General features: G+C 40.7%; 5 protein-coding genes across 9 annotated transcripts; 3 read left to right on the top strand and 2 right to left on the bottom strand.

Moving 5' to 3' along the window:
* Window positions 1-3,229: 3,229 nt before the first annotated feature.
* ccdc86 (coiled-coil domain containing 86) lies at window positions 3,230-5,434 on the bottom strand. Its single transcript, XM_047045189.1, has 5 exons — window positions 4,763-5,434; window positions 4,475-4,685; window positions 4,073-4,202; window positions 3,806-3,880; window positions 3,230-3,563 (listed from the first exon to the last, which is right to left on the bottom strand). Exons 1-5 carry the CDS (start codon window positions 5,043-5,045, stop codon window positions 3,426-3,428), a joined length of 837 nt encoding a protein of 278 aa, XP_046901145.1. The 5' UTR covers window positions 5,046-5,434; the 3' UTR covers window positions 3,230-3,425.
* Window positions 4,937-11,874, top strand: glb1 (galactosidase, beta 1). Its single transcript, XM_047045188.1, has 17 exons — window positions 4,937-5,022; window positions 5,503-5,612; window positions 6,255-6,424; window positions 6,551-6,701; window positions 6,817-6,877; window positions 7,206-7,300; window positions 7,481-7,661; window positions 7,963-8,021; window positions 8,154-8,275; window positions 8,609-8,649; window positions 8,742-8,854; window positions 9,021-9,095; window positions 9,233-9,322; window positions 9,485-9,598; window positions 10,168-10,299; window positions 10,443-10,688; window positions 10,860-11,874. The coding sequence occupies exons 2-17, from the start codon at window positions 5,553-5,555 to the stop codon at window positions 11,103-11,105; spliced, it is 1,956 nt and encodes a 651-aa protein (XP_046901144.1). The 5' UTR covers window positions 4,937-5,022; window positions 5,503-5,552; the 3' UTR covers window positions 11,106-11,874.
* A 233-nt stretch (window positions 11,875-12,107) lies between these two features.
* Window positions 12,108-15,004, top strand: cldnd1b (claudin domain containing 1b). Its single transcript, XM_047044919.1, has 5 exons — window positions 12,108-12,166; window positions 12,460-13,056; window positions 13,187-13,294; window positions 13,401-13,538; window positions 13,810-15,004. The coding sequence occupies exons 2-5, from the start codon at window positions 12,771-12,773 to the stop codon at window positions 14,028-14,030; spliced, it is 753 nt and encodes a 250-aa protein (XP_046900875.1). The 5' UTR covers window positions 12,108-12,166; window positions 12,460-12,770; the 3' UTR covers window positions 14,031-15,004.
* A 1,165-nt stretch (window positions 15,005-16,169) lies between these two features.
* acy3.2 (aspartoacylase (aminocyclase) 3, tandem duplicate 2) lies at window positions 16,170-27,699 on the bottom strand. 5 transcript variants are annotated; one of them, XM_047044430.1, is made up of 7 exons: window positions 27,617-27,699; window positions 18,346-18,572; window positions 17,906-18,101; window positions 17,540-17,633; window positions 16,727-16,834; window positions 16,525-16,637; window positions 16,170-16,391 (listed from the first exon to the last, which is right to left on the bottom strand). In XM_047044430.1, the coding sequence occupies exons 2-7, from the start codon at window positions 18,570-18,572 to the stop codon at window positions 16,194-16,196; spliced, it is 936 nt and encodes a 311-aa protein (XP_046900386.1). In that variant the 5' UTR covers window positions 27,617-27,699; the 3' UTR covers window positions 16,170-16,193. The 5 variants fall into 5 exon arrangements, with proteins under 5 accessions (XP_046900386.1, XP_046900385.1, XP_046900387.1 ...); XM_047044429.1 differs by lacking the exon at window positions 27,617-27,699 and adding an exon at window positions 19,711-20,059; XM_047044431.1 differs by lacking the exon at window positions 27,617-27,699 and adding an exon at window positions 19,711-20,059 and having other exon boundaries at window positions 17,540-17,630.
* On the top strand, window positions 21,219-25,733 carry bdh2 (3-hydroxybutyrate dehydrogenase, type 2). Its single transcript, XM_047044434.1, has 9 exons — window positions 21,219-21,301; window positions 22,247-22,326; window positions 22,604-22,682; window positions 23,400-23,496; window positions 23,788-23,896; window positions 24,347-24,407; window positions 24,594-24,707; window positions 24,921-25,072; window positions 25,478-25,733. Exons 2-9 carry the CDS (start codon window positions 22,255-22,257, stop codon window positions 25,529-25,531), a joined length of 738 nt encoding a protein of 245 aa, XP_046900390.1. The 5' UTR covers window positions 21,219-21,301; window positions 22,247-22,254; the 3' UTR covers window positions 25,532-25,733.
* Window positions 27,700-27,800: the final 101 nt, after the last annotated feature.

The following is a 27,800-nucleotide window of genomic DNA, read 5'->3' as shown; positions in this document are numbered from 1 at the left end:
ACTGACGTCAGTCCGAGGACCACCGTTTTTGTCTCTGGTCTGTATCTTCAGTGGCGGAACCAGACTTTTATATTTGGGGTGGCCAAGGGGTGGCCAAGGCTACTTCAGGGGGTAAACAGACCAGACTGAAAATGTGTGTGTAACCTTAGCCTGGCATCTAAGCAGTGTAAATTATTCATATGATTGCTGACGAGAAATATAAATTAAAATTCACTAAGCCAGAGTTCTTCAGTATGGCCTAGTATGGTCCACTAGGGTTACTTTAGTCAAATTATACATTTACTATGAATAGACTGTGTCTTTACATCTGAATTTGCAACTCATTTCTTTCTTACACACACTGCAGTGTAGGCTACTCACAAACTGGAGAGCTTTGGTCACTCTGTTTTCATGAATACACTGTATAATCTGGGTCTAACCAAGTTAGATCCTTCTTTTACATTAAAACATAATGTTTTGTGTATACTCACACAAACAATGCCACAGCCATCAAAACAAGAACACTCATGAATCAACAACCAACATTTTAATGTGAGGCTTAATCTGGAAAAAAACTTTTGTGTAGGCTTACATGTGTGGCCTACAAACACAGGCTAAACTTGGCATGTGACTGACTGACTTGTATGCTGCTCTGAGGTCTTGGGGTGGTGCAAGGACTGGGATCTATTTCCACCTGATACTGTTTGCTCAGCTTTTTGAAGAAGTCTGCTATCTCATGTAGGCTATAACATGTAGGCTTACACATAGGCTCTGCTATCTCATGTAGGCTATAACATGTAGGCTTACACATCCAATTACCCACATTTCCCCTCCCTGACCTTCCCTGCTTGGCTCTGTCTTGTCTTGTCTGTCTCAAGATACTCTCTCACCATCACTCTCCGAAACTAGAAGCATGGAATTAATTAGCTGGTCTCTTAATGCAATTGACACCATCTTTTTGAAGAGAAGCTCGAGTTCGGGGGAACCCAACTGTCCTCACGGGACGTTTGCAGCTGGCTACACGATGGATGAGTGGGCGAATTGGCGTGTCGTGTGTCTAGCGGCGCTTTCCGTGGAGGATGTTGAAGACATCTTCATATTCGGAACCGTGATTACAGGCTTTCTAAACGGCTGTGGCCATCATAAGCCCCGTTAGGCTGCCCGACCTGGTTGATTCGGTGGGCAGAGCTGTTGGAGCTCAGACTATGAATTTACAACGCAGTATGGATTACAACAGGGATGAGTTTGCGGCTCTGCAAAGGAAGACGGAGGAGTTGGAGACCTTCCTGAAGGGTGGACGTGAAAATTGAGTCGCGGCTACTCGTCAAAACAACTACCCCAATCTTATCTACTTTCCGCCCCGTAACCAGCACAGGCCATGGCCAAGGCCGTTGCTGGAAAACAACTCCCCTGGAGAGCGCTGAAGCGAGACTATCTTGCTCTTCCCTGCTCTGCCCGGGTCATGACCAAGGATCTCTCCTTGCCAACACAATCTGCATAGGGAGAAATGGACTGATTGTGACCTATAGGTCGAGGGCGCCAACCCAGATCACTCACATATTAACTTTCACCTACTACAGATATCACCCCCCCACCTCCATCCAACGCCTGCGACTGCTTGTTTCCCCAGGGTGGCAGGCGGGTCTGTGTCCAGCGCCTACCATGGCTGCAGGTCCAGATGCTGCTTGTCTACCCCCCCCCCCCCCCTCCTGCAAGTCATGTTTGTAAATGTTGTTGGGCTTATGTGCTGAGGTTTTTGCCTGTTCCCACACTGTACTCCTCTAGGAGCATTGTATGGGGGTTGCCTTTTTCTCTCCTCTCTCCTCATGTTATGCTGTAACTTTTCTAGTTGGCGCCGAAAATGGCTGCTTAGGTAGGCTTTCCTGCCAAAGTAAATTCCTTGTCTGTGCAAACTTTCATGGCGAATAAACACCAATTCTGATTCTGATTCTGATTTGAGTCCAATCTCAATCTCAAACATATTCCCATTATTATCTTCAATCAACTACTAAATCATGGCTAGCCCTACTCTGAAATACGTATTTAGAACAGGCATTATACAATAGCAAACAGGGTAACTAACTATCTGACTGCAGCGTTAATCTTTTGTAACATTAGTAAATTGATAAGGCATCTCATCAAGGAATCTTAGCAGTTAAAGTACAAAAATAGTGTAGCGACCCACACCGAAAGACATGTGTTATGTTAGGCTGTTGGTTGGTTGTTTACCAGTAGTGTTCGCGGGGTCCGACATGCCAATCAACTTGCTGTCTGCTAATCACGGGAATGCCCAGAATGTTTGGATGCCGGGCATCCTGGTGGTTGGAGAAGGGGTATGGTGGGGGGTTGGGCAGTGGGGTTGGGCAGGGGGGTTGGAACATCGAAGTTAAGACCAGGTTTAGCATCTGTTCTTTCTGTTACGTCTGGGTTTCACAACAGTGGCGTGTTCAGGGAGTGGCCTAGGGTGGCACGGGCCACCCCTGAAATCTGATTGGCCACCCCAATATCTTAAAATATGATTTGCTATATGCCCAGTCAGAGGCGGGCCACCCCTTGTGCCACCCCTATCAAAAATGTCTGGACACCCCCTGTTTCACAAGCGACGGTCACTATTGTTTTGTGGGCTACCTTTCTTTTATTTAGCGTGGGCTAGGGCCAAACAGCGGTTTGGCTTACTGTGCCTGTGTACCGTGTGGTTAATAAACGTCAATTTGGGAACTTCATCTTATGCCTGGACGATTGTTCCTTTCTGAGCTAGTCAAGTCATTACAATAGATTTCAAATGGTTAAATGATCCTGTTGTTTAGTGTGCTATATAAATGAAAATAACGAAATTGAATCTACACCACAGTAGGAACTGCGCTGCTAGGCCTATAAGTGCTAAACAAAAAGACATTTCTCTTTTCTGAATCTGTTATGGATATGAGCATATTTGCTAATAATATCAGTTATGTAATGTATTTTATAATTAAGCAAGTTTTTCTACTTTCTCTTTATTCGTAGTTTCACTCCATTTCATTGTTGTAAAGAAGCAAGAAGGCTCATTTTCCTTTCCTGGCTCTTGTTAACGTTAGGAAGCACAACACATAAACAGAGCAGTACCAGTATAGATATAATTCCTTCACAGAAACCACATCAGATATAATGTAGTCTACTTTGTGTTTAAAGAAGAATCCTTTTTCTTATCACAAACAAATGACAATCATAAAATCTCTCACTTTCTGTATGGCTAAAAAACCACAATATGGGACATCGGAAATGTATATGTTTATTATTGAAAAACATAGGAACACGATTGATCAGATGTTAATTTCCAGTGTCAATAAAATGTACACATCCCATCTAACCATCTGTGTTAACCCACAGATTCATTGTTAGATTTTAAAACCCCCATACACACAATCAATATATAGTGTGTTTAACCATATTTCAACGTCCCACTCAAATCAACATTTACTGATCACTTTCTCTGGGGACTTTGGGGTCTTGGGTTTTGCCTTCTGCAGCATGGCTAACGTATCCCTTTTCTCAATCTTCCTCAGTTGTTTCTTTTTCATTCTCTTGATTTTTGATGTGTTTCGGATCTGCGAAAGAATATGTGATGTAGAAAAAAATGAAAAGTACAGCCAGGTGTAGTCTACAGTTATCTGTTTACTAACCCAGTTAGCCTGGGAATGAAAGGTGCAGAATGGAGGTTCAGTTAGAATAGTTTATTACTTGATTTTAGGTGACATGAAAACAGACTAATGATGTATGCGAAAAGAACTAAAAGTGCAACAGTATATGAGAAAATTAGGTAAGTGTTCAGCTGGGATGGTTCACTTACCACTTGAACAACCTCTGCCTTCCTCTCATTCTCTGCACGTCGTTTTAAGTTCTCTTCCCTCCTTTTCCTCTTATCCTTCATAAGGAAAAAAACAATACAAGATGTTGGCACACAAAAAAACACAATTGACAAAACAATTGTTGAAATATATTTCAGTCAAGACACTCGCGTACGATCTGAGCATTTATTCATAATCATGGAATAACCATAGACATGATGTTGATGAGCGAGAGGACGTGCCTGAACTAGTCTTTACTTGTTACTTGCCTCCTTTTCTCTGGCCTTGTCCTCTTTCAGTTGAAGAGAATATTTTTTCACCATCTCCTTTCCTCTTTTGGCCTCCATCTTCTTTTCCCACGAGGAACGCAGTGGCTTATCCCTCAGCAAAGCAGAGAACCTTGAATACAAATTCAAGATATTTAGACAAGGCGTATTGATCGTTTGACATTAAAATGACAAATAACATGTCTTTAGTCCTTCAGATCAATGACAAATAACGTGATGAGCTGGAGATTCAAAGCATTGAGAGAGATTTCAGGATATTACACAAGACGTGTAAAAAAAAACGAAAACAAAAAGGGCATGACCGGTTTTACAGTATTCACAAAATAATGCCATGACAACTTGGCAACACGTTTTCACTATGTTGTCTGTTTGATCCCATATTACCTTTGCTTGTTGCGATCCTTCCATACTCGTCCAGATTTAGGCTTGCCCAGCGGTATACTCGAGTTCTGTTTCTCACTTGACTCCATATGGTTTGTCCTTTTCGCAGTTTTAATTTGCGGCCGGGTAGCTAATTCCGTTAGTATTGTGCGGGCATCGTTTTCCTTCTCGTTGCATGTATCATTTGATACGCCATCGGATTTGACCATGGTCGCTGTGAACACAGTAGAGAGGTAAACACAAACGTTGCAGCTCTGGAAAAAACAGCCGGCGTGACGTATGCATACTCACGAGACTCAATCATTTGTTTTACGGCTAGAATGGTTGTATTCGGTTCCGTGTTATGATTTCCTGTCTTGTTTTCAGGTAACTTTTGAATAGCAGACTTTCTAGTTCTGCGACTGGGAGTCTTCACGAGGCTGGGTACTTCAGAATCTAGAAGGGCTGCAGGAGTTCGCACTCTGCGTCCGCTACGGGTCCGTGTTACCACAGGAGGCAGCTCGAGCTCTGGGTTTACTTCGGCCTCTTCTGCCTCGTTCGGGTTGTATTGGGTACTTTCTTCACTCATAAACATCTTTAAACGAAGTTATGAATATATGTAACGATCGTCATAAACTTATGAGACGTCAATGTTGTTAAAAACTGTTTTAAAGAACAACAGACCTAGCGAAGAACACACGTATACACACGTGTTGGTAGTTCCTCATTAAAAGACTCGCACTTGCCGCCTATTGATGGAAGTGTGTCACTACACGCCATGTCCAATATAGTTGACTTCCTCATTTACAGCTTTTACTTGGTCCTGTTAGCTTGCTTTTAATAGTGTCAGCCGCCTGACTTGAAGCAGCCAATGGCATTCACTGCTTCAATTCGGCGCCGCCGGCGCTGCTGAAGTCGAACGTACCTAATGTGGTCAGAATGTGGCAATCATAGATTGACATGTCTATGGTGGCAATGCCCATCATACTGGTCATGTGACTTCCGCACGCTTCCTGGTTCAGACATGACAGCGGTCTCGTCTTGTGATCTAGGTAGGCACAGTGCCTTTGAATGCCGAGCAGCAAGCTGTGTCCTCTGAGAGATGGCTGTCACCGGTGTGGGAGTTCTGTTTTTGAGTTTGCTTTGCTTTGCTTTGTGTACAGTAAGTACCCAGTTCACATCCTTAATATAAGTTTGCTTAGACTCTTACTCCCTGTCGGTCACATAATTATGTTGGTTAGCTGTATAGCGCAACAGCTCCAGGATGTACAGAAGGATGCACTAAGTAGACTTTAATAGTAGCCTATCTGGTGTAGGCTATTATGAATACTAAGAACAATAAATTGTTATTTTCTGTCTGGTACACATTTATTATACTTAGTAATTGGGCTGCTCTGATTGGTGATTTTATGATTGTTTACTGTAAAAGTCGCAATTAATGGTTCAAAAATCCACGATAATTTTGTCACTGTATATTTGTATTTCTTCTGTATGTCTCTCCACCAGCATAAATCACATAATACAATCTCAAACATTGGAAGGATAGATTGTTAACTGTAGAGGGACATCACCTGACAAGCTATCCCATTGTTGTAAAAGCCTGTCTGTCACATGGGATTGTGCAACAGAGTCAGCAGTTGTGATCATTCTAATTGCTGTATCTAGCAAAGACTAATCACTATGGTAACATAGTGATATTATACTGCCAATTACATGCTTATTAGCTTTCCTCATGTCCACTTATGAAAAGACAAGGATGTGATTATTAAATACATTTAGAAGGACAATTTTTCATTGTTCTCAGCATGGGGCGCCCCGTACCTTTAGCATGGACTACAAGAGCGACTGTTTCCGGAAAGATGGGGAAGAGTTCCGCTACATCTCAGGAAGCATCCATTACAACAGGATACCTAGAGTATACTGGAAAGACCGGCTGCTGAAGATGTACATGGCAGGACTGAACACCATCCAGACGTATGCACGCATATCTTGTCCACTTTGTTAGAGGACTAACAGTGTTGTAATAGTAGTAGTATTAAAAAACACCATTGAATCCGCAAAATACATACAAGCCCATCCATTTATGTGCTTTCCTTTCAGATATGTTCCATGGAACTACCACGAGCCGTCTCCAAACCGGTATGATTTTGGCGGAGACAGAGATCTGGATCACTTCCTGCAGCTAGCCCATGACTTGGGCCTCCTGGTCATACTCAGGCCAGGACCATACATATGTGGAGAGTGGGACATGGTGAGAATGTCTGTGGATGTATGGTGTGGTTGTCTGAGCTTTATGGTAGTAATTTTCCCATTGCAAAGCACCTTGTATTGTACACTACCTGTGAACCAATCTGTCTGTTTGAAAGGGTGGCTTACCTGCCTGGCTGCTCAACAAGAAAGACATCGTCCTGCGTTCTTCAGATCCAGGTGTTATATCAAGTGTATATGAGTACATAAACAAAGTAGTACAGCAATATAATGTATATGCCTGATACTATGTGTTACAAATGAACATTAAATGGTTTCACACTGCTCTGTGAGAAAGCCCGCTAATGGGAAGTTTTCTGGTTGGTTTGGACTAGACTCATCTTGGAACCCACACCTGGTTCTCCCATTTTGAAGTTCCCAAATATTTAACTATCAGTCATGGTTTGTAAAGGCTATGGTTCAAGACTGCAAACAAAGTACCATAAGTTGTAGCTATGCTTTTTTAATAACATTTGTTACACATTGTTTAATAATCCATATGTTTCAGACTACATTGCTGCTGTTGATAACTGGATGGGGAAGCTGCTGCCAATGATAAAACCTTTCCTCTATCAGAATGGGGGACCCATCATCACTGTTCAGGTAAGGGGGACTGGTATCCTAATGTAGAACCAGGGCAAAATAAAACCCATTACCAAATATCGAATGAAGAACGTTGTCATTTTCAGTCACTAACTTGTTAATCATGTGGTGATTAATACTCCTCTTCGCCTGTCTCCTGTCTTATACACATGCACACACTCAAACACTACTCTGCGTCAGGTGGAGAATGAGTACGGCAGCTACTTTGCCTGCGACTACAACTACCTTCGTCATCTGATTGCGCTGTTCCGTTCCCACCTGGGAGATGAAGTGGTGCTGTTCACCACAGATGGTGCTGGTCTGGGTTATCTCAAGTGTGGCTCCATACAGGGGCTGTATGCCACTGTGGACTTTGGACCAGGTACAGATTGAAGTTAGAGGCTGGATCAGTGTAGGCTGCTGATGTAAATGTGGTCAAGATGAGCTCCAATTGTTAATTGTGCTCATCATTGTAATGGATCACTCTTTATTTCAAAGAGGATATTTGAAAAAGAAATGGGCAGATTTTGAATACTTCACATGGGGTTTGATGTGAAAAGTTGATAAGCACTACCTATTTGTTGTGTTCACACTCTTACTATATTTGGATCCATTATTCAGACTGTATGTCACTTTAACATTGTGTCTATGACAAGGATGTGTGTGTGTGTTTCCATGACTAGGCGGGAACGTGTCTGCTGCATTTGAAGCACAAAGACATGCCGAACCACACGGCCCTCTGGTAAATCACCTACCTACAGTATATGTATGCATACAGTACATACAGACTACCATATCCCTTCTTTTTGAGATGTTTATTGTTGTGCTTGGTAGCACATATTTTTAGTTGACTGTCTGATATCTACTGATATAGGTGAACTCTGAATTCTACACTGGCTGGCTTGACCACTGGGGGCAGCCCCATGCGGTAGTGTCCACCTCCATCGTTGCAAAGTCCCTGAACGAGATCCTCGCCTTGGGTGCTAATGTGAACATGTGAGTCACCCACCAATGCTGTGGCACTAACCACTGTAACACCGTTAAAACTGTGGATCCGCCTCTGATTATCTGCTAGTAGTGAATAGCTATTAGTTATTGTAATTGTGAAAAGCATGGATGGAGGTCTATAGGTAGATGAGACTGAGACAGGCAGAAATGGCATGGAGGCGGGGGATAGACCTTAGTGAAGTCGGTAGGGGAAAATATGTATGTACATTGAACATGAATACAATAAACAGTGTATATGAATGTAAACCTATACATGGTTAGGCTGTTACTTGTCATTAATAACAAATGATATGGTTGTAAGCATCACATGTAACTTTGCAGGTACATGTTCATTGGAGGGACGAATTTTGAATACTGGAATGGTGAGTGGTCCTTCGGTTGCCAAACCATTCTTTTGATGGAGATGATGATCATGTTGAGGGCGGTTAATAAGAAGATCTACTGGTGTTTCTAGGTGCCAATACACCCTACGCCCCTCAGCCTACTAGCTACGATTACAACGCACCACTAACAGAGGCTGGAGATCTTACAGACAAGTACTTTGCCATCCGAGATGTGATAAAAATGGTATGTGGCTTAGATTTCCTTTTTTAAGTTCTGTGCCAGAACTTTACAGTCAGACAGTCCCAGTACAAATACAATAAGAAACTGAATATGAAAAAGCAGTTGATCATTCTTTATAGTTTCAAAGGCATACAAAACCTACACCAGTTTCTATTCTTCATCTAAATAGTACAACAAGATTCCAGAGGGTCCAGTTCCTCCGACAACTCCTAAATATGCATATGGACCAGTACAAATGAAGAAGGTGAGGGTCAGACAAAATGTTTAGAACCATATACTTAACAATGGCTATTGTTGATTGGGTATTGTTGATATGCACTTGGATCTTCCAAGATTTATTTTCTTGCTTGAGGTGAATTGGATTTGCCCTGCCCTTTACAGTACCAGACCGTGACTGATGCCCTAAGAATATTGTCTTTCTCTGGACCTGTCAAAAGCACCTACCCTCTTAACTTTATTGACATGAAGCAGGTACTCCCGAAAAACGTATTGACCGATCCCCACGTTTTGTGACTTATACAACAAAATACTTTTTGATATAATTCCAGAATCTGAAAATTTATATTTGATATGATGTATTTAACAATATACATAAACCTCTTAATTGCGATATTTCTTTCCTGTTTCCGTTAGGTCTTTGGGTTTGTTCTCTATCGGACTATACTACCTGTTGACTGCAGCTCTCCCACCCCTCTGTCTTCTCCCCTGAATGGAGTCCACGACAGAGCCTACGTGTCAATAAATGGGGTGAGTTCTTGGTGTCATGGGTGGTGTTTCTTAGTTATGTTTTTGTCCTAAAACATGCTGTCCTAAATGCTACTGTCAATTCAGAGTACAAACACAAGAGGGTGCTGTTTTTTTAAAAATAGATTGTTATTCTCTTTACTTCACACTAGCCTGGAACGGCCAGACCATTTTGCAAACGTGTATTAGTCTGGAACCTCTCAGTTAATTTGTTATATCCAAAGGGCTTTCTCAATGGGTGCAGACCAAAATGCCTCTGGATGCAATTTGATAGAATTGGATAGACACAAACAATCAGAGCAACAAATTATCATCTTGTGTTATAAAAATGCCTCAACAGCGCTCCTCTGTACAGCTATTGTATTAAACCCACCCCATATCAGATAAATGGTTGTGATTGGCCCAGCACCTTTCATGCCAGAGGGAAATATGCTTGAATGGGAAGGTCGCCAGACCCTTCTGCCAGAGCAAATAAACCATAAGCTTGCAGATTGGTCTGGTTCCCAGGCAAAATTTCAGTTTATGTAAATACATTTTGACCACTGAAATGTAATGTTGTGACTTTTAATCAGGTTGCCGTGGGTATCCTTGAACGGAACAAAGCCCAGACGATGAATATCACGGGGAAGGCTGGCAGCCAGGTGGACATTCTAGTGGAAAATATGGGAAGGGTCAACTATGGAAAAGAGATCAACGACTTTAAGGTTTTTTCCCACTTTTAGTTGAGCGGTAGCTTGAGCGGTACCAAAATCATTCCAATTACGTTTTTGTATTTTGCTATTGTTGGTAAAACTGTGGTTGGTGTCACTGGTCATATTTCTTTGTGAATTTGACTTATACCTCCCAGGGACTGGTATCCAACTTGACTCTGGCAGCAGATGTGCTTGAGGGCTGGATCACATACAGCCTCAGCATTGATGAGGCCATCAGCCAGGGACTCCTCTGGAAAACGGACTCTTTGGAGGGGGCTATCACTGCTGCCCCTCCCTCCCAGCTTTCCCCTCCAGCCTTCTATGTAGGCAGCTTTGCTATACCCGAGGGCATCCCAGACTTGCCCCAGGACACTTACATTTATTTCCCTGGCTGGAGGAAGGTAAGTGTCAATATGGTTCCTGGTTATGAAAAGAAAATTAATTATGCATTTTACATTGTTGTAATTAATTAGGTAATCACATATTTATGAATGGAATTAGCGTGAAACATATCCAACACATAATGATTTATCAAGTAAATGTATTCGTTTCTTTGTTTTTTTTGCCATCAGGGACAGGTTTGGATCAATGGTTTTAACTTAGGCCGGTACTGGCCCTCCAGAGGCCCTCAGGTGACCTTATATGTGCCTGCCAGTGTCCTCAGCACAGCCATGCCCAATAACGTGACGGTTCTTGAGCTTGAGGGCGCTCCTGAGCCCTGCACTGTGAAGTTCACCATCACCCCAGTGCTCAACGCGACGGTCAAGTCAGAAGACAATCACAAAGGGATACTGTTTTACAAGAAGGATTGGCTGTGATTCTTCTTGCCAATGCACATCAGGAAATGGACAGTTTGCACTAGAGCTTGCACTATTCATTATATCCCTGTCCTATATCGACCCAGCCTTATCCGTGTGGCTCATACAGACTTTATTGGTGTAGGTACTATGAGGACAGCTATACTTCAAACTACTGGATCAGGTTATGTGTTCTTTGCATAAATACCATATTAGCTGATGTGGCATTTAATGTTTATAATCTTATATTATTATTATATTATATTATTATTATATATAAACATATATTTAACTTTAATAAGGTTAAAGGCTGATTATACTACCTCGTTAATTGTGTTCTGTGATATTTTTCATTCTAATTTACACTTGCTTTTATTCAAATTACAGAACTTCAGTACTTTGAGTGGTGCAGACAGTCAGTTTAGCTTGTTAATTTGTGAGTACTGTAAAATGCAGCTATTTAACTGCAAATTTATAAAAGCATGGCAGTATAATGTCGCTCTGGATAAGAGCATCTGCTAAATGACTAAATGTAATTAATAATGTGCCAAATTCTGAACTGCTTTTTTGATGTTTTGTTTAGTGACTCCTCTCTGCCAGGGGTTCTTCAATATCTGCAATTTTTATGGAATTTATCATTGGGCTTTTTTGTAATCATAAAATGTAATTATTTTGCACTTTTCACAAATCCTTAGGAAACCATAGCAATGTATACAACATGGAAGTGTGATGCACAAGCATTTTCAAACTTTTAAAATACTTGAAATAAAAAGCATTTATATTTGCTTTGGGAGAATTTGCATCGTATTTTATTGTCTTGCTTTAGTCTAGCCCACAGCCATATGCCAAAACCTTTCAAAGAAGTGGATACTATGTCAGTCAGCACTGTATGAAAGTTTTTAAGGGCCAACATTTTCGGCTTCAGTGGCCAGGTTTATATCGCTACAGATGTACTTTTAGGAAGCGCCTAAAATATTTCTAAACTAAAAAACTACATTACCCAGACACGTTGACGTTTAGTCGCCCAACTACCCCCGGTACTGCTAGAGGTACACACTCGATCAGCCGGAAAGGGTCTCCGTGTGAGTACGAAATACAGCTATTACCACAGCTAAAACTAGTTATATCCATTCGTTGTGGTTTTTTTTATTGACCTTAACCATTAAGTCAGTGTCTGTGTGATAGTTAGAGCTACAATATAAATGACAACATTGTTAATAGTTGCAATAGCCTGCATTTAGCCCTTGTTATTGTTTGGGCTTTACTTAGCTAGTAGTACATCTAGCTAGCTTTCAAGCTCTAGTCTACATACTGACTTGCAACCCTACGATATAACGTTCATTACACTAACTGTACTTCCGTTTGTTCCATTTAGTTATAGTCTAACGTTATCCATTGTACCTCAACTGTACCTGGTCGTGATTCAGTGAGAGGAGAACCACTTTCAGTCTGTTATAGAACGAACACGGATTACTGTAGCAGGCACAATCCAACCGAAAAGGTCCTGTTGGAGCTTTGCTTGGTTGAGGCATGAAGATGAATACAACCAAAAACGACTCTTGGCAGTAGGGATTCTAGAACACAGCTGCAGAAAAAAGTAGACAATCAAGACTTCAACCAAAATATCACACATAAACCCGCCCATACCCATTTACTGTACAGCAAACTCTCGGTCTACCGTAAACCATGGTAGATAACCGCTATGCGACAGCCCTGGTCATTGGGTCAGTTCTGAGCCTTCTAGCTACAGTCTATTTATCTGTCGCCATCGGAACCCAGCACTGGTACCAGTATCACAGTCTGCCTATGAAAATCGAAGCTAGCAACATCTCAAAGCTTCGGGAAGAGTTCATCCATGGCGAGTTTGATGAGAGGGCCTACAGTGACACTCTTTTCCAGTTGAATGGGATTCTGGGACTGTGGTGGAGATGTATCTTGGTGCCTGGAAAGTCACACAGGTTCAAAGAGCCTGGTGAGGATGGGAGTATGTCCTGGCTCATGGACACACGCACACACACAAACACACACTCATAGGCTACACATCTCTGCTCATATATAGTATCACATTCAGCAAATATATGATTTATGATTTATTCCCTCAGATCCCACAATGGTTACCCAGTGTGTGAGCTTCACTCTGCCACAACAGTTTAATCCTAAGTATAAGGAACCAGGGAACCATAACAGTGGAGAAGACCTGTTGAGGACCTGTGAGAACCATTCCCTCACTTTTACCCTCACTCTCATACACTCACTGACTTAATCTGATGTTTGTTTAATCCAATGTGTTTGTTTTCTCTGCCTCTGTGGGAGCAGACCTGTGGAGATGTCAGTTCCTACTGCCCCTTGTGTCCCTGGCCCTGGTCTTCCTCAGCGGGCTGATCGGGGTGTGCGCCTGCCTGTGCCGCAGCCTCACCCCCACCCTGGGAGTGGGAGTACTCCACCTACTGGCAGGTGAGAGGAGTGTACAGTCTGCCACTGCTCTGCTAGCTCCCAATTTCTGTACATTTTGTATGAAATGGAATAGGATAACTGCTAAAGATTGGCTGTAGGGATGATATCTATTTTGTATCATGAGGTTGCTTCCCAGTATGGACACTAGGAAAGAACTTCCATGTGGATTCTCTATTGAAAGGGTCTCTGATTTGAGACCTTTCTTGACGCTTAAGCCTGCTTAAGTGTGAGTTTCATTGAACACATGGCTTTCCTATCCTTCCCCCTACAGGACTGTGTTCGCTAGGGACTGTGTGCTGTTTCCTGGCTGGGATGGACCTGCTCCACAGGGCCTCAGACCTGCCCAAGGGTGTGGATGGTTCACTAGGCTGGTCCCTCTACCTGGCCCTCATCTCCTCTCCACTACAGATGATGTCTGCTGCCTTGTTCCTGTGGGCTGCAAGGAGCCACCGACAAACCTACACCCGTATGACCGCCTACAGGGTGGCATAGTGGATCAAGAAATTCATTACCCACAAGGTCAATGCCTACAGGAAAACATCAAGGGGCAATGTCGAATGACCTACAATAACCACAACTAGCCAACATAGCCAAGTAGGTTGTCATGGCAATCCTAAATACAGACCTTATGGAGTGAAACTAAGAACCACCTCATCTAATACCCACCTGAATGAAAATAGGGTTGACCTACAGTTTAAAATCCCATATTCCACCTAAAAGTATAACCGTGCTGAATCCCACCTTTAGCTAGTACAATCTTTAAATTGGGCATAATCCTCAAAACAGTTTTATATTGAACGTTTCTCTCACCAAACCTAAACCCACACCCATTATGAATAATGGTTTATTTAGAATTGATGTTTTCTACTTAGTTAAATTTTTTCTGTCCACTTTGATTCAAGAAAAATAATTGTGAAAATAAATGCATACATTTCTTGCCTTCATCTGTTGCCATCACTTCTTAACTATTTACAGTAGCTTGCTGAATGTATGCATGATTAGGTTACTTCAGCCATTATGTGGATGTGATCCCAAATGTTTTTTGTTTATTTCTGTAAATGTTTGAACCTTCTAGAGACTATTTAACCTACATTTAACTATGATCTGATCAGATAATAATCGGTTTCATAAATGTTTGTGGTATATGCTGATCGAATGTCACTTCCCGGAATGTAACCACTCCCTCAAAATTATTGTCACTTGTGATTACGGATGTTTATTTGAATCATCCATGCTCACATTTAATACCACTCCAGCTATCTTACGTATTTTGATGTCCATGGTGTCATTTTTTTCAGACTGCAATAACCCCCATGTTACCTTGGGAAAAGGATACCTCACTCAACAATACAGTTTACTGTGGTGTGAATTGTGGATTTTATAAGTGTTTTATATATAGTTCAGCCTAAAGCACACAGTGTATTTGTGTGTGTATGAATACATTTTGAATAAATGAATTGAGGCTGCTTGACTCGATGATTCAGCAAGAACTAAACAGTTTTAAGGATTAAGTAGGGATGGGCGAACGATGCCTTTTGAAGCTTTGGTGGTTTCTTCCGGATTGTGCCGGCCCAAAGAGCCGAACTATCGGCGCTTTGAAAATGAACAGCGTCATCTAGCAGCCGTTTAAACTGGCTGAATGAGGCGTAGTGGTTGTCTCCGACTGTAGACTACCCTACGTTATTCAATATTTAATTAAGGCTACATGTGTTCATTTTGATCTGATATTAGTGCTCACACATTAAAATGTTGTGATACATCCGTAGGCCTTTAGAATTATGTCATTTTCTCACAGTAAAAGTTAAAGAATATCGTACGAGATTCACTGGACTGAGGCGCGAACTTGGGATCCCAGATTCGCATTAACAATATGTAGACGTACAACGCTTTAACCAACTACACCACCGAAGAGATCATTATTTGTTAAAGCGGTTGGACGGACTTTATACGATATGGTCTTTATATCAATTAAACTAGATAACACAGATTTTTTCTTAACATTTGTTATATGTAGGTCTATTGTGAACTGGGGGAACTTTATTTTTACGAATTATTATTACTGTTGACAATGTTGACGAATCATCAACATTTGTTTTCTGGGCACTGTATATACCTACCTAGTCCTATCATGTTACGTTTCATTTCAATAAAATAACACAACACAAATGCACGGATTTATAATTATTACTATACGGATTTGGCTAAATAATAATGACTGATGGAAGAAACTCTAGCGATGCCTGGTGCTGCTTCTCTGACAATGTGAGATTTGTCTTTAACAAGAAACGGTGGCTTCGTTCCTTCCATGGCTCTGGTTCAGAAGAGCGGCAAAACTTCGAACCAGTTTGTGACGTTTGAAGCATTGAACGTCATCTGTCACGTGGTTTCGTAATTTGATACAAGCTCCAAAACACTTTTTCGAAACTGTGCGTATTGGTTTTGCGACACAAGCATCGATGCGTCAGTGCCATACGTCCCATCCCTAGGATTAAGTCTGAACAACTGAACAACATAAAAAAAAAGGAACTGACAAGTACAGTTAATGTGTCTGCAAGTGTCTATTTAACTTCACATTTGTTTACAGAGTAGAAATATCTGAGATAAAAAATAACCATTACATTGAGACTGAAATTACATAAGACAAGGAAAGATTCCTCAATCTTTATTCACTTGCAAGCATGGAATAGTTATCATTTTCTTCCGTGCTAGGCGAAAGGCAATATTCTTCTCGTAGTATGCTCTTTCGTTCACAAAGAATGGATAGAGTGGCTCTTCCCCTTCATAATGCACCGTTTCCCCCAAAAACGACAGAAAAATCGGGTCCCCCTTCTGGAGAAGACAGAAGTCTCTGTCCTAGAAAGAGCAATTGTATGATAAAACTGAATACAATAAAAAAAGATACCTTTACTTTTGGTAAACATAAGTGACCCTTATTAATACAACACATTTGGGGCAAATTTAGATGATGAATTTTCATGTACAGTACCTGTAGTTGGGGGTGGATACCTGCCATGATTTGATTTGTCTCAGGGTGTCTTGGGTAGTCAACCACACTCATGAAAGTGAACACCTCCAATTTACCCCCTTCAAAGACACTTCCTGGATGAGATAAGATGGGAAGATTTATAAAATATAGTGTTTCTTACAGACAATTACAGTGTGTTATCTAGGAGTTGTAGCTCAAGTACCTGAGTTGAAATCTTTGACCCAGTCTAGTGTCTGATCAACTGCCTCTTTCATCGCATTGTAGATATCAGCTCTGACCACCCCATGTGGCTGTGGACCAACCTCAATTGCTGCAGTTAGATAAATTAGAAATGTTTTGTGGAATAAATTGAATTTCCTGTGAACTTATTTTCACTAATCAATAGAACTAGTCATTGTATACTAGTCGGTATGTTCTCATGTGCACTTGCTATTGATAAGTGTTGATTGTGTCTATTTGTCAGGCTGAATAGATGTCCAGGGTCAGGAAAAAGTACTGGGTAAACGTCCCTTGTGATGACTAGGCTTACAGGGAGAGTTCCAACTATGATCTCTGCCCTGAGAGTGGTCATGGACTGGGAGTTTTGAATCTCTTTCTTTGTGACTTCTTTGTAACACCATTACTGCCTCTGTGTTTACTTTCTTGTGCCCTATAAAAGATGGTCCTCCGGCCGTCAGAGCTGAGAGAAACATATTTTAGACCTAAGCCTGGTGTTGTGTGGTCATTTATTGTCAGAGGTCTGGTTTTCTCTCCCCATCAGAAGATTGATAATACTTCCAGATCTCAACCGAATTTAGTCACTTCGTTTGTGAAGAGATGGACAAAACACTCTATTCATCAGTGTACTTTGAGAAATATGTTGTAATGGAATTGTAAATAGAAACTCCATGAGCTTAATGAAATGTGGATATCCCTGGACATCCACACAAGCACAATCCTATCAAAATAAAGTGCATTAAACCCACTTATACTTTGTCAGTGTGTATCTCTCTCACATACACACTAACACACGTACCTATGCCATGCTTTCCCAGAGATTCCTGGGAGTAAGCCTCAGAAAGGGGTATATCCAGCAAGATTAACCTCACAGGTATAGAAGTTATCTTCTTCTGAGAACAGATGAAAAAGGCACATGTCTTGTATGAATCTGAATAAGCCTCTTGCTCCACAATAGAACCAGCTGAGATTGACAATTTATCTTCTTTGTAAAACAGTTAAACAGTTTGTCTGAACCACAGACAATTGGAATTGCCCCTTTTTAATCCCTGTAATGGATTGTAATCAATTTTATTGAATATTAATGCATTGGAGTCCAATCTAATCTACAGATGATTTATACACACTAAGGTTTATGATTTAACTTTGTGCAGATTCAGCTTACCTGGATGTGCTTGTAGATGTGGAGGCAGACCCAGTCAGAGAAGGAATAGGAGATGATACAGAGGCCCATGTTGGACGTGGTGTTGTGCAGGTCACAAAGCAAGTCCACAGCCTCTGCACTCCCCTTGGGCCCCAGCTGGAGGTTCAGCTCTTGGGCACGACCCACTTCATATGGGCTGGCATCTGTCACCGGGGAGCTGGGAGAAAAGGAACAGACGTGGAAGAAGGACGGGGAAAGGAGAGAAAGAGTAGTGTTGGCATGTTTTGTGAGAGTTTATGGTGTGCCTTCTAGAAGGAGTAAAATGGGTTGGCTGCTCTGAAAGGAGGAAGAGAGAGAAAGAGAGTGAGACATCAGAAAAAGACAGGAATACCAAATAATCACAGAATAACAGACCACAGATTGGTTGTCTATTTATTTTATTTTATTTCTGTTTTCTTTACCTCAGTATATCATCAGTGAAACAACGATTGAGATCTGTATCTGTGTATCTCCTGCAGACCTCCACAGCTCGCGGATTGGATATCACTGTGGTAACTGAAGCTGATCCCACCTTCTCCACCTTCTGCCTCTGCATCTCCCTCACCACATACACTCCTGACATCTCGTTGCCATGGGTACCACCACAGACAGCAACCCGGGACAATGGAGGGAAAGAGACCTGTTCCATCTGGTGAAAGTAAGGTTGGTGTGATTTTTCAACCTTTGCTATATCAACAAAAGTTATGTCACAGTTCAGTGGATACTGTTCAATAGTCGACTGCTCATGGATAGCTTAAAGGGGTAGGATTTATGGGTTAGAGATCATCAGAGGCCGATGAAACCATTGCCCAAGACAATGATTAGAGGCAGTTTCATCACTCATTACAGTGTCTAGTTTATGCCAGTTAATGCCTCACTAGGGGTTGCACTGTTTTCTCCTGCTCTTGCTCATCCTGCATTGCAATTTCTCTTTTAGTATCTCTTTTAGTATATAACATTGACAATATCACCATGTCAATGTTCTTAGTAGGAAGATACCTTTTATACAAGGTTCCCTGTCCAGAATATCTGGATTGAATTACAGTTTTTATACACATTATTTCTTTCCAGAAAAACCTCCAACTGTTGTTTGGTTGAACCAATATACTTGTTTTAACACTTTTTCGTGCAAGTTTCTCTATTTACTGATCTAAGTTCTGACTCAAATTGTACTTTAGTTAAGCTCTGTCATGATTTTTGTCACAGTTTTTCAGTTTGCTGTATCACAGGCACATTCTAAACTGCATTCTCTGTATGTATATATATTTTTTTACGTGGCACTCATTGGTGTCATAAAGATTGAAACATTGCAGTCTTCGCACATCTAAAGTCCTGCAGTGTCTTAAATTTTTAATTATAAATAACAATACAGTCTTGGAGTTATTAGCTTATCAATTAATAAGTAGATTAATTTGGTGTCTAAAGTGCCTAAAGAATTTGGCAAATGACATATTGTGTCTAGAACGTTTGGTTGCGCCCACCCTGTAAAATGTACTTAATTCTATTTTTATGGTTATTACAGAGGCAATTTGATAGATTATTCTGTGAAAGTAAAAACACGTAAGTCAATTCAAGAAAACTGACACAGAATACTGACTAACACTGACACATTTTAACTAGCAATCAAACCTATTCAAACTAGCAAAGACTGACAGGCACTCAATAAAACATATGCTTTCTTACAGTACATGTAACATTCCTAAAAAACTTCTTACTTTAGTTGTTGGAGACAGACTAGGCATAACAAGAACTGTACAGTAGTCTAAACATGGTATGGTGTGTCTTACCGTATGGTTTGGTTAAGAATATTCCCTATAAACTGGCTCCTTTGCTTCTCTGTGACATGTCTTTACTCGTCTGACCTAGTTATCTGTGAGCTTTCAATGACCTTTAAACTTGGTGGAACTTTACTCCAGAATGGCCTTGCATGAGTTGAACTGCTCTGCCATTTAGTCTTAAAAGAATAGCAGCTCCAAGACGATATTCCAGACATATATAAAAACATACACACTCTCACCCATACATCCACAGCACACACCTGCAGACATACGTGTAACTCTATTCATGTTTACTAATCCACTAACTTGTAAACATCCCCCCTTCATTTTCCTCTCAGTAAAATGCTCTGTTTTTCATCCACTGCAGCACAGAAGGGAAGAGAAACAGGGAGGTAGAGAGATAGACAGAGAAAAAGGGTGGGGTAAGAGTGAGAGTAAAAGAAAATTAGGAAGAAATTAAAAGGGAGTGGAAGAGAGTTTCTAGAAATAACAGTTAAACAAAATAACTTAAAACAGAGTACAACATGTACACGTAAAAGCTGCCAATTCTTCTTTTCACTATGGCGCCCACTATAAGTTTGACATGTCTCTGCATTCAAAAGGCTCATTCTTACACAGACCCGTACTGTACGTAATATGTAAATCATATTGTATCTCTAATGACTTCTTTCTTATGTTTCTCACAGCTCTCTTTATCTCTACCTTCTTTCTCTTCATTCTGTGCAATTCTCTCTCTTGCCTGTCCTCTTCTTCTGAAGAAGGAAGCTTTAATTAGACTAGTAATCCTCCTGGGGATCAGTCAAAGACAAACATCAATGGACGTATACTACACTTAAGGTCTTAATGACTTGCATTGCCCTCTCTTGGAGATAGAACATACATTTATCTGGCAAAGACTGAACATCAGAACATTTTCTAAAGACACCTTATTAGTGGTGCAAATGCCATCTAAAAAATTGAGTCCAAAAGGGATACTTTTTCTGATGCTCAATACCGGAGAAGTCCTATGTGTAATGATAAAAAAAACTACTTTTCATGTGTTATGGTTATGGTTTGTAAACAGCCTCAAATACAGGAAAAACTTGACTGTAGGTTTGGGTTCCAAAACGTATGAAACAATGTTACGGCCCTATCTTGCATTTGTCAATATGGATTGAAAATTACGAAACCAAATGACGGCTCCAGTAACTTCTAAAGAGTTTGAAAAAATACTAAAGCTGTTAAATTATTGCATCTATTTGAAATGTTCTATAAAGATTGTGTATCCCCCTGGCAATGTCCATGTTCTGTACTGTTTAAAATAAATACATAAATAAAACCAAAGGCACTAATTTCATCTTTGATGCTTGGTCTATAATAATAAGTCTATGTGGTCAGAATAGCCATAAAAGCATGCTGGTGTATGCTGCAAAATGCAACCTAATGCAGTGCGACATCCTGTTATTTTTGCCATACTACATACTTCTGGCAATACCATTATGGTAGCATTGGGACGCACCCTTCCCTGTCCTAAAATCCCACAATGCCTTGCGTTGCTCACGATACACATGTGACTTAACTCCGGACTCAGTACGTGTGGTTTTGCAGTGTGAACTTGAAGGTAAATTCAATAAATTCCTAATTTTTTATGATTTAAATAAATATTGCCGTAGATTAGCAATCGAACAGTTGTCCGCAAGGTTAAGGAACAGAGCGCGCATGTATGTACGCGTGTAGTGGTGCCACCTGAGTTCCTAAACAACCACTGCTGCAAACACAAAATGGGTAAACTTGATTAAGTGATAGACAATATATAACAATCACAAACTATGCACAAATATAGTTTAAGTTTAAGTGCACTTTAAATAATGATAATAATAATAATAATGTAATTGTAACTTGTCTAACAACATGCTCTTTGGGAATTATTTGGTTTTCACAATGTCTGCTTCATGTTTGGCTACCCGCAATGTTTGGGCTATCTCGTTGTTATGATCAGTGACCTATGCACTTTTGTAAACTCTCTCTTGGAAGTCGCTTTGGATAAAAGAGACTGCTAAATGCATACATGTAATATAAATTTAAATGAGCAGGTTGTAGTTAATGATAATTACAATAGGTAGGCCTAAATATATTGGGTTGAATTTTAGAAGTCAGTACCACAATGAACTCAAGCCACAAACACAGCAGCAGTAATATTGTAGATACAATAACCTGTTATGTGTCCTATCATGTCTATCTAACATACATCCTATCCTGAACCAGCGTGGACGGTGTTAGTAATTGCATGTGCACACAGTGGCCTGTCTTTTGAATTATTAATCTATGACCACTGACCACAGTCTGTATCTTAGTCACTGGCCATGAGATTTCACACATTTCTATATTTGACCAAGGAATCATTGTCGGAGTTTTAGAATAGCCAATGTTATAATGTCAATTATGGCAGTTTCAGCTAATGGAATAGCTAGATCAGCAAATCTCTCCTCACTGCACTCTTGCTATTGTGTTTTGAGTATTAAAATGTTAAAATTAGTAATTCTCAGTTTTATTTTTGCTATTGAAGGCTGAACCATGGGTCGTCTCGATGGGAAAGTGATCGTACTGTCTGCTGCAGCTCAGGGGATCGGACAAGCCGCAGCAATAGTAATATTACTCCACACACATACTTCACCTAGTGATTGAGCTTGATTGAGTCAGTAGGTGAGAGGGAATGTGTGTGAGTGACTAATCAGTAAAATATTAACTTCTTCAAGGAATTTAATATGGTTGGGCCTAAGATTCAAGATTCACTATAAGGTCCCACAAACTGGAACATTCGGCTTGCCTTCACCCAAAAACACCTAGGCCTACATGTTTGTGAAGAAATAAAAAGCGCCTGTTTATGACATTCAACAAGCAATTATATTTTCTCCCATTGTAGGCTTTTGCCAAAGAGGGGGCTCAGGTCACAGCGACTGATATTAATGGAGAGAAACTGAGGGAGCTTGATGGATATCCAGGTACATTCTGGATTATTTGTTTACTAGTACCATCTACTGGCAGTAAATAGAAATACAGGCCACAATCTTCAGGATTTTTCCTCTTAACAACTGAACAACACATGGGCCAAATATTTGATTCAGTATTGTCAAACTCTCCGCTGAAACATCAATGAATGACGTTAGTACCTTTTACATATATTTTTTCTTTGCCACATACATCTTTTCTTACTGCAATCACGTCACTTTCAGTGATTGTAATATGTAAGTAATTGTATTTGTAAGTAATACCACTTTAAAATCAAGCAAGGATTTGCCCCTTTGAGTCAACTATCACCAGGGGTGCTTTTATATATAGAGGACATATTCACAAGCAGAAGATGAATGGGGCTGTGGAGTGCTATTCCTTCATCGCATGCTACTCTCCTCACACACACCCATACTAATCCTATTAATCTAGAGACCCAAATCGCTTCACGTGGCCATTTATACCCGCCCTGCAGTACTTGCACTGCTTTAAGCAAAGTATTTTTGTTTTCTTGTTTTGTATTTTTGTGTCATTGTTTCATCTAGCGCTGTGTTCGGATGGTGGTTGGCTGCAAGAGGTCAAGGGGCACCAAATGTAGCAAATAGCTGAACATAATTTATTGTTAACTACCAGTTGGTCTTTTTTGTCCATCAGTAAAATAAGTAGCTGGCATATTATAAATGGGCTGCCATTGTCTTCCTTTCTCTTAGGAATCAAGATCAAGGTTGTGGATGTGACAAAGAAAGACCAAGTCGAAGCTCTTGCCAAAGACCACGACCATGTCGATGTGCTGTTTAATGTTGCCGGGTAGATCATTTAAACCCTATAAGTCAAAGGAGCTCTTCACACAAAATTGAAGTTTTGTATCTATATATTATGCATCATTATGTATAAAAATAAAGGTTCTGCATATTTCATAGTTGTTTAAACATTGCCATTACTCAGTATGAGATTAAGAGTAGTGTTCACTGACTATGATTAAAGAGCTAGCTATACCTAATGAAAATAATAATAAGACCACGGGCGGATTGGTGTAGGTAATAATCAATTGTTAATAATTAAATGTCCTTTATATCTGCAAACATGTTGCTCTCCTAGATACGTGCACCACGGCTCCATCTTGAACACAGAGGAGGCTGACTGGGATTTCACTATGGACGTTAATGTTCGCAGCATGTACCTTATGATCAAGGCCTTCCTGCCCAAGGTGACCCTGAATCCATGTCCCCCTTCTTCCACCACCAGTTTGGGGATTAGAGGAAACATATGTCCCCTCTAGCATTCCCTTAATCCTTTGGTTGAAACAGATAACTGCCTGATATGTTGCTGTCATGATTCTTTTTTTTTTTTTGTCTGCTTGTATGGATTAGCTGTATTACTTTGAGCCCAGGATACTACTACTAAATGCTAACCCTGCTTTAACCATAAACTGAACAAGATGCCTAATGGAAGGCGATTAGTGTTTGGTACTGTGGTTATATCACAATGTATATAAATTTTTTCCATCTTCACTTGAAGTGTGAAGAAAGAGCCTTGGGTTGAGGGACTTAACTGATGCCTATTTGCTTTCTTTTGAATCAATCTGTCTAAAGTATTTCATTTTTAATCGATTAGTTCCTTATAACTCCTTTATAACGGTTTATAATTTATAATGTAGATGCTGGAAAGGAAGTCTGGGAACATCATAAACATGGCGTCAGTGGCATCCAGTATAAAAGGTTGGCTGTGTTAGGTGTAAAAGTACATCCCCTGATGCTTGATATGCCCTTTACCACATTCATCAGTTAATGTGCAAACAAGGAGAAGGGCCTCAGAAGTCCATGCACACTTAAGCTGATCCTCTTAGCTCTGACAATGTAATTACTTAAATAAAACCTGTGTGTACATGTCAACTGTTTCCCCAGGTGTGGTGAACCGTTGTGTATATAGCACCTCCAAGGCTGCAATCATTGGACTCACTAAATCTGTAGCAGCAGATTTTCTTGAGCAAGGCGTTCGCTGTAACTGTGTCTGTCCCGGTAAGCATTTCACTGTATTTGACTTTGACCCACAGCAAGTGTTAATTTAACACTGTAAAAATAATTACAGCTCTACATTTTTCTATTTGACCACCCCATAGCTTCTTTGTACACATTTTACTGAGTAATTCACATCAACAGCTATTGTTCACGATGCTCGGCTCACACAAGTCCTTTTCATTTCATTCCGTCCACTTTCTCTGTGCCCCGAAGGGACTGTTGACACGCCATCTCTGAGAGCGAGAATTCAGGCTCAACCAGACCCAGAACAGGCCTTCAAGGACTTTATGGCAAGACAAAAGACGGGTAGAATGTGCACAGCTGAGGAGGTGGCTCACCTGTGTGTTTACCTGGCCTCAGATGAGGTAAGGAGATGGCATGGCTTGTGCTCATTTTTACTGTAACAAACTGTCTAAAAGCTGTTTGCCAGATTTGAAGTTACCACTAGGTCAGAAAAGCACCTATGCATTCTGCATGTGACCTAGGTCTACTTACTTAGTGAGGTTAAGGCTTTGGCACTAGGAACTAGTGCAGAACTTCAGGTACCCCCCCCCCCCCCCCCCCCCCCCCTCCCTTGGCACTGACAATGTGAGTCTCAGTTTCTGAATCATATTACAAAATATAGGCTAAACAAGGTTCGAGCCTGTTGAGAGTATCTGCATGTTGGGTGTATGACTAGTATGTGTTGCCTAGCATTATTAGGTAATGCACAGTCGTGTTTAATGGCTTACTAGTTATGTCAGATTTGACGGTCTCATTTTATTTTCCAGTCTGCCTATGTAACTGGGACAGAACACATAATCGATGGAGGATGGAGGCTCTGAAGACCCTGCAGTGGGAACATCACAGCATCTGTGTTCAGTTCAAATCAAAGCCTAGGCCTTTTTTTTTGCTCGTTGAGCAGTGGGGCCTTAATTTGCAATTAAAGACCAATGTTGCCTCACAATTTCACAACGGTTTTTAATATAGTGATGCATCAAATTAATGTTAACATATTTGCTGTACTTTTGAGCCTGTAATTGTGTATGAATCTGAATTAAATAAAGAAACGTAAAGATATTTCGGTTTTCGAGTTATTAAAATGAAGTCAGTGGTGAATTGAACTGACTAGCCCACCCCCCCAAAACACCCAGCTCTACGCCTCCCCGTTAGTTGCAACTAGTGCGGCTGTCAACTAGGCATGCTAATCCTCTCGTTCCTATTTGTCTCCATCTGTGAAATCCGCTGGCATACGGAGGCAGCTAGTTCAAGTGGAAGCATGACAGTTATTGCGATATTGGTGAGTAGTTTTTGTTTTTCGTGGAAATAATATAAAAAGGATAATACATTGCTCAGTGATTTATATTACGATGGATTTATATCGCGTTAGTTAGAGATAGAATACCTGGCTACAGTAGAGCTAGCTAGCTGTACAGTACTAGTAACTTGGTGTCTGAATTCTTAATGACCAAGGTTCATACTAAACAGTTTGTTGTAAAATGGACTAATACAACTATAGCCAATTCACCAATTCATAGTGTGTATTTAAGTGTTCTCGAAAGGTAGCTAGCCTAGCTTGCTCAAACATTATTTATAGGCTACAGACTGTACTCAAGCCCTCTTCACTCGTAAATGTCACAGAGGGGTACAATCACACAGATGCCCACAGACCCGCTCCCAAACATCCCTAGCGTTAACTCCCCAAAGAAGACAAGGAGAAACGTCAGAACAAAAGGAAACCTTGAGAGGACCACTTGAGTATTAGCTAGTTCAACTGCCTGTCAATAGGTGCCATATGGTCTCGCTGTAATGCTAGCGTTGATTAGTGTGTGGTCTCTTCAAAAGTGGATTAACCAACGTCTGTTGCTAGGTAGCTCCTGTTCAAAACAATTCTGTTTCTGTCCCGTGACTAGGACTTTCATACTACATTTCCTGGTACTGTAGTGTTCATATTTCACCTGTGCCACGACAGTGCTACGGCTTCATTTCAGACAGTAGTTCTGCTCATGTTAAGGCATGTCTGGGCCATGTGGACCAAAATTCAAACTCACCTCTCATACATTGCATAGAACACCTTCATGCCTCTCACAAACGCTACTGAAACACTCACATTCACTGCTGAACGCCTAAAATGCAAGTGCAAATGTAGCCTCACGATGACAACTGTAACCGTCTCATACTCATTAGTGCAAACCTCTCATACCACAATGAACACCTCTCACACATGGAAATTAAAATGTAACCTCACATATGATTGAAAATGTATCCACTTACACAACTGAAAATGTAATCTTACACATATAACTGAAATTGTAACATCTTATCTTGATTAATTGGAAATCTGTATCAAAGCATTGTCAACTTTAAAATTTTAAATTCCCAAATTGTTCAAATACCGGTATTCTAATTATACTTAAATTCTTCCGAAAAAGTGTGAGATGTGTAGAAATATGTAGTGTTCACTTTCTACTGATATCATTTTATGATATGATTTCCTATGAACAAAACCACCGTAAAAGTATCCATGTGAAAATGCAGGTATACGGTATTCGGTCATTACCCAAAGCTCATGACCGGGTTGGAACGTAGATCAACGGGTAAATCTAAAGCTTCGCCTGCTGAGGAGAGAATTGTCTGCAACAGTTGCACCGTTTTGTCACCCTACTTCACCCTCAAGACTAGGAGAAACTCAGGGTTAGTTGAAGAAAACATGCCAGTGAGCAGGTTTGTTTCACAGAGTACGTTGCCGTAGTAATCTACCTGGCCACCTTGTGGTGTTGTGCTGATCATTTGCTTCCCAGCTCTGTAGCTGACCGCTCCCCAAACTGCCATATTAACACATTGATTCGTAAGCCATTAGCAAAAATAATCTCTATTCTTGATGCGTCACTGTGTTCAGCCTATGATATGCACCTATCTGTGTCACCTACCCTTCTCTGGAGGAGAGGATCCCTGACTGAATTGTTTCTTCTTCCCTTGAGTTTTCCTATACGTTTTTCCTTGTATTTCTTGAGGGTTTAGGTTGGTTCAGGTGCAGTTCATGGGCATATTTACTTAATGTATTTTTCCTTTTTTCGACAGGTACAGGTGTGAATGAGAGCAAGAGGTCATTCA

Source organism: Hypomesus transpacificus, chromosome 22 (assembly GCF_021917145.1).
Source record: "Hypomesus transpacificus isolate Combined female chromosome 22, fHypTra1, whole genome shotgun sequence".
Classification (NCBI taxonomy): Eukaryota; Metazoa; Chordata; class Actinopteri; order Osmeriformes; family Osmeridae; genus Hypomesus; species Hypomesus transpacificus.
The sequence above is the reverse complement of the archived record's forward strand: the minus strand, read 5'-3'. Positions and strand labels throughout refer to the sequence as shown.